General features: G+C 47.9%; 1 protein-coding gene and 1 long non-coding RNA gene across 3 annotated transcripts in view; one reads left to right on the top strand and one right to left on the bottom strand.

The window, feature by feature from the left end:
- emx3 (empty spiracles homeobox 3) overlaps positions 1-6,271 on the top strand; it is an 8,912-nt gene extending 2,641 nt beyond the window's left edge. Inside the window, exons 2-3 of one of the 2 annotated variants that reach the window (XM_024260425.2) lie at positions 2,451-2,632; positions 4,808-6,271. In XM_024260425.2, the coding sequence (XP_024116193.1) occupies positions 2,451-2,632; positions 4,808-4,975 (350 nt within the window). In that variant the 3' untranslated portion in view covers positions 4,976-6,271. Of the gene's footprint in view, positions 1-2,447; positions 2,633-4,807 lie in introns of both variants that reach the window. The other variant, XM_024260424.2, reaches the window with a different exon arrangement.
- The window catches only part of LOC112137889, a 2,476-nt gene continuing 1,815 nt past the window's right edge, over positions 5,803-6,463 (bottom strand). Inside the window, exon 3 of the long non-coding RNA XR_002917655.2 lies at positions 5,803-5,923. This is a non-coding gene — a long non-coding RNA (uncharacterized LOC112137889). The remainder of the gene's footprint in view (positions 5,924-6,463) is intronic.

Genomic DNA, 6,463 nt, shown 5'->3' with positions numbered 1-6,463 from the left:
GACTGACCGACCAATGGGGGCTTTTATTCCGGTGCACATCCATCAGGTAACCGACGGTTACAGAGCGGCGTTCACTGACAAATGTTTGAAATACAAATATAACATATTCTGTTTTTATAGAAATAAAAATATGTTTCCAGAATGAAGCAAACACAACAACAGTGCACACATGCACACACATGCACACACATGCACACACATGCACACACATGCACACACATGCACACACATGCACACACATGCACACACATGCACAAACACAGGCACATGTACGTGCTCCTCTTCCCATCCTGCTCTCCTCGGGTTTTTCCTCTGGATAAACATCTGGTTTTCCGGTTGCAGACGTCTGTAGTTTGACAGAAGGAAACCTTTCCTCCGACATTTGAACGTCTTCCTTTTCCTCCTCCACGATTTCCTTAGTCCTGAAGACACGCCCCTCAGGAGGCCGATCTTCATCTCAGACTTTTATTTCTTCCATTTGAACTTAATGAATCTCTCAGAGAAGGAGATTTCACCTCAAAGCTGTCAGTAAATGTAAATGTCTGATCCTCTGATCATCTGATCGGATGATCATCTGCTCGTCTGATCGGATGATCGTCTGATCGGATGATCGTCTGATCGGATGATCGTCTGATCATCTGATCGGATGATCGTCTGCTCGAATGATCGGATGATCATCTGCTCGAATGATCGTCTGATCGGATGATCATCTGATCGGATAATCGTCTTCTCGAATGATCGTCTGATCGGATGATCGTCTGCTCGGATGATCGTCTGATCGGATGATCATCTGATCGGATGATCGTCTTCTCGAATGATCGTCTGATCGGATGATCATCTGATCGGATGATCGTCTTCTCGAACGATCGTCTGATCGGATGATCATCTGCTCGTCTTCTCGAATGATCGTCTGCTCGGATGATCGTCTGCTCGTTTCCTCGGATGATTCCCATCCTCGCCTGCTTTCTCCATCATCAGGATGTCTCTTCTCTCCTCACAAGCCGAGCTCCGTTTTCTACTTTCCAGAGTCAAAGATGTTCTTAGAAACACAGAGAAGTCTGTGTGACTCTGATCCTGATCTGAAAACATCCTCTCCTTCCCCACACAGGTGGAAAACTCCCATCATGCCGTGCAGGACAGGTGTCTGTTGTGACCTGTCAGATCCCAAACGTCTCCGTTTTGGGATCTGCTTTTCCTTTGTTCCTGCAGGACAAACCCGGAGCTAAAAGTCGATTCCACTCTCAGCCTCCGTTCCATGACTGTCAGACATTTGCAAACCATGCAGACCATCCGTCACGCGTCTGACTTTGCATGTGAATGTGACTTCAGGGTGAAAGCTGGGAGAAGGTGGCAGCATCATTGGAGGCCGCCGCCGCCAGCCCGCTTCTTTGCTTGATGCGTGTCGGCGGCTCCTTTCAGCGGCGAAGAAAGCCGCGCGGCAGAGATTTGTTTTTATGTAAAATGTATTGAAAGATTTACGTGAGATTTTAATAACCGGCCAGAAGAATCCAGCAGATGCTGCGTCGGGGTTTGGAGGGGCGGCGAGGACACAAAGAGGAAGAGTTTCAGCCACGCTCGTCTTCAACCGCTTCGCCTCACAAACAAATCAGCATCGAGTTTAAGATTCGCCTCTGAGGCGAGGCGTTAAAGCAGCTCGCTTCCACGCCGCAGGAAACCGCAGCTTCAGCATCCCCCCGTGTTTCAACTTCAGCCTGAAAAGATTCTCCAGATCCTCAGATCAGATCAGATCAGATCAGATCCAGCTTCTTCTCAGTTTGCAGTTCTGACCCACAAACTCAGATTTTTCTAAACTTGAAGCTAAAAAAATCTTTAACATTTGGACCTGAAACAAACTCAACTCTTTTTCTGAATCTCCCTGAACTTCACCACTGACCTGCTGCTCAGAGGTTCTGGTTCTGATGAGACTCAGACCTTCATGGAGGCAGCAGAAGCTGTTCAGGAACGTTGGTTCTGAAACCACGAAAACATCTGAGATTTCTGATCAACTTTTCTGATTTACAGCATGAAATCTACCAAAATAGAAGGAAGTGCCTCCATCTGTGTGTACCTGTTTGTGTGATTGTTGTGTACCTGTGTGTGAGCATATGTGTTTGTGTGTATGTCTTAATGTGTGTTTGTGTATCTGTGTGTGTGTGTGCATTTGTATATTTGTGATTCTTTGTACAGGTGTGTGTGTGTTGGTATTCCTCCCATTGCGGGGACCGGTTTCAGACTGGGGAACTGAGTTGGAACCACAAACATGGAAATCATTTGTGTTTGTGTGTGTTTGTTGGGTTCCTGTTGCGTCGCTGCAGCAGCGGTGAGGAGCGTGTGCGTCTGCAGTTTGATGCAAATGTTGAACAGACGTTGTGTTTGTTCAGATGAAGCGGGTTTGTCAGCTGAAGGCCAGATGTTTCGTCACGGTTCTGAGCGTGTCTGTCGTCCAGCAGAGGACAGCAGCCCGGAGAACCTGCTGCTGCACGGCCCGTTCTCCAGGAAGCCCAAGCGGATCCGGACGGCGTTTTCGCCCTCGCAGCTGCTGCGGTTGGAGCGAGCCTTCGAGAAGAACCACTACGTGGTCGGCGCTGAGAGGAAGCAGCTGGCCAGCGGGCTGTGCCTGACCGAGACGCAGGTAGGCATGATGGGAAATGGAGTGATGGGAGGTTTAAAATTTTGAGGGAAGGAGGGAAAATAAAAGAAAACTCAGTTTATTTTAGGACAACTTTTCAAAATAAGATAAATAAAACCTGCAGGGGAACTTTCAAAATAAATCTTTACATTTGTGTTGATCAAAGTTATTAAAAAATATGAATAGCCGTTGATCAATAACTGATCATCTCAGCTGCGGCGTGAAGTCAACAGTCGGAGCCCGCCTCCTTTTCCACAGAGTCTGCTGTCATCGGTTACCGTGGCGACGCCACAAACAGGGTGACTCATTTCTGCTGAGCTGGTTTCCCAGCAGGAGCTGCATCCCCGTCAGCCAGAAACCACAACCAGCTTCTATCCAGGACGCATCCGAGGGTTCAAACCCCAGACCGTCCCGAGACGCCCCACAGACCTGCGGGACTCGGTCAGTGTGTTCCCGGCAGGACGTTCCAGAAAACCCCGTCAGACGTGGGTCAGCGCTCTCGGGACCCGAGGCGGCTGCTCTGGAAGTGTCTCCTCGTTGAAATTTACGGTCCGACAGGTTCAGACGAGTCGTTTTCGTCGCCCACAGGGCTTGGATCAGCGCTATCGGCGGCTGTATCTCGACTGTGGGAGCTGTGGTGGAGCGTCTTTGTTGTTGGGTTTGATCTGAGGTTGCAGAAACACTTGTAGGAAGTTTATGAGAAAAACAGAAGCAGTTTGAGTGACAGCTTTAAGAAAGGCTGAAACGTCTGCTTCTGTCGAAGCCGCTGACCCAGACCATGATATTTACCCCGCTGTGCTTCACAGCTGACGCTCTTAGAGACCAGGTCTTTATGAAGAGCTGAACAAAGTGTTTAGTTTTATCAACAAGAAATATATTCATATTTAATTCTAAATGTTTTGATTCTCTCAATGGATCTTTCTGGAGCCTGAAAATGAAGCACGAGGTGAGACAGTCGGCTCCGCCCACATCAGGAAAGTTGAATAAAATGGCTGATTGGACAGGAAGTACATACAGGTGAAGCTGTATTCGGTCCAACTACATCCAATCAAAGAGACCCCACCCCCATTCATAAATGACACTTCAAGGAAAAACAAAAATGTTTTAATTTACATACTACCCCCCCCCCCATCAAAGGTGATTTGGACACCAGGCTGTGCAGACAAGGATTTCTTATGTTTATTTGGACCATTGACTGTATATAGAGGTCTGGACTGAGTGGACACCATTCATGCCATGTTTATAACTCGGGTAATAAACATTTACAAGCTCAGTCATACAGACTCTGGCATAAAGGCTAAAAATGAAGGATATTTAGAAGCTGCTAATTTATCAGAAATGTGTTCCCTGTAACACTAGAAGGTTCAGTTCTTCATCCGTAGAGATTATGGAACTATTATAAATATACTACGAGATCAGTCACTTTCCAGGTTTTATTTGAGGCGCGGTACATGGTTATACTGCGGTTTCCTTCCCTCCTCAAAGGCCCAGAGCGCTTCACACTCTGCTGAACACTGGCACCAACCTCCCACCAGAGGGGAGCTGGGGTTCAGTGTCTTGCCCAAGGACACTTCAACACACGGGCGCTCAAGTCAGAAATTGAACCTGTAATCTTCCGATCAGAGGTTGACCACCTTACCGCTGCACCACAGCCGCCCCAGCCATGTGTTGTGAAAATGGTTTCAGAAATGACGGAGCGATCCTGAGGTTAGAGGTTGATGTCTGCCTGACCTCCACCGTTCTGATGATGTCATTCAATGCAGAGAAACGGCGTCTGCATGCGCTCGTCTGTGGGCCGGTCCAGTAATATATACCAGTGGTTGGAACCAGAGGTAAAGCATCTCCTATGAAGGCGGGTCACACATACTCAGTCCGGTTCTCTGATACAGTCAAAGATTTGGAGGTTTAAACATGGAAGTCTATAGAAAACTCCTGCAGTGTGCCTCTAGTGGTCTTTTCAGGAACTACAACAACCAGAACCAGTCAGAAAGGTGTATCTGTGTGTGTGTGTGGGGGGGGGGGGGTCTCAGCCTCTCTGATCCTCAAGGATTAATTTGAAATTCATTGTGACGATGAAAATACGATTATTCAGAACATTATTGTTCCGTCATCGTTTAACGATCAGACTCTCACCAACACACACTTGGTGACACTGAACAACTGTGTGTCTGTGTGCAGGTGAAGGTGTGGTTCCAGAACCGCAGGACGAAGCACAAGCGTCAGAAGCTGGAGGAGGAGTCTCCGGAGGCGCAGCAGAAGAGGAAGGGCAGCCAACACGTCAGCCGCTGGAGAGCGGCCACGCAGCAGGCCGCCGGCGAGGACGTGGACGTCATCAGCGACGACTAGCGTCTGCGCAGACAAGCAGTCAGACACGCAGTCAGACACGCAGTCGGCCCAGTTGGAGATCAGAGAACTGTCAGCTCAGAACAGACAGAACCGGGTCCAGAACTTCAAACACAAACCAACATGTGGAAGAGACTCCATGAACCGGATCTCTGCAGAAATCTGGACGTTCCTCATTTCCTTCCAGTTCTCTGAAGAGAACATATTTATTTTAGAACGGTTCTGCTTCCTCTCTCTGGAGTTTCCTCAGAGACCTCCAGAGGGAGAAGAAGACGCTGAACTCTGGTCAGACTGGACCTGCTGACCTGGACTCTTCAGGAGGAGATCCGGACCTCCTCTCTCCTGATCTCCTCCATCTGAAGGCGTCTGCAGGGAACCAGTGAGCAGAACTTTTCACCCGATTCTGATGATGTTTATGAGGAGGCAGGAGATGTTTGAAGGTCACAGGAGCTCTGATCTCCTCCTGACTCTGATCTCCTCCTGACCACCTCCTTTGGACCTCCTCTGAGCCTCCTGAGGAAAAGACGCTGGAGGTGTTTTCAAATCCTGCAGTTCCAACGGCTTCTCACGTAGGGGGCGCTGTAGTCTGAAAGCAACTCTGACCAGCACAGAATGAAATCAGGGAGAAGAAAGGCGTCCTCCTGTGTAGGAGCTCCTCACTGCTCCTCACTGCTCCTCCTTCACTCAGGAGACATCTCCCACCTTCGTCATTGTTCCTGCTTCCTCAGATTCATGCTGTGGATGTTTGGTTCTCCTCCAAACACACGGAGCTAACGGCACCTCCTCCGTACGGCACCTCCTCCATACGGCACCTCCTCCGTACGGCACCTCCTCCGTACGGCACCTCCTCTGTACGGCACCTCCTCCATACAGCACCTCCTCCGTACGGCACCTCCTCCCTCTGGTTCTCCTCTGGCTCCCCGGAGGCTCAAACGTCGGGTTCTGGCGCTCCTTTTCAAAGACATAAAGGTGAAAGGTCAGAACGTCTGGGATCAGTTTGCTAGTTTTTATTTTCTTTAATCTTTTGGAAGAAATGTAGGTATTTATGTAAAATAACTGGACAAAGTATTCTATGCATCCTCCGTGTACATAGCGATGACATGAATAATGACGTGTGGACTGTTTGTTTCCGTTTGTTTTCTCCTCTCGACAGATTTACCTCACCTTCCTCCTATGTAGCACTTCTTAGATCTATTTTTTCAGTTTTTCAGGATCAAATGCACTAAATGTATGTTTGTACTTCCTATGTTCAACTTTAGGAAAATGTCAAAATAAAAGTTTTCATCAGTTGAAACTCTGCAGATGTTTTTCTTACTTGTACAGTTTTCCTTCTTCATGGTTCCATGGATGCAGACAGACACTTAAATAAAAACCATCACATTTACAGCACCAGTCTAAAGTTTAGGAGCTTTTCATCAGAAACTATTCAGATTATTGACTAGTTTAATCTGAAATCAAAGAACAAATGACTGGAGAATCCTTTTTTTTGTT

This window comes from Oryzias melastigma, linkage group LG10 (genome assembly GCF_002922805.2).
Source record: "Oryzias melastigma strain HK-1 linkage group LG10, ASM292280v2, whole genome shotgun sequence".
NCBI classification, from domain to species: Eukaryota; Metazoa; Chordata; class Actinopteri; order Beloniformes; family Adrianichthyidae; genus Oryzias; species Oryzias melastigma.
Note: the sequence above shows the minus strand (reverse complement) of the source record. Positions and strands in the feature narration are given on the sequence as shown.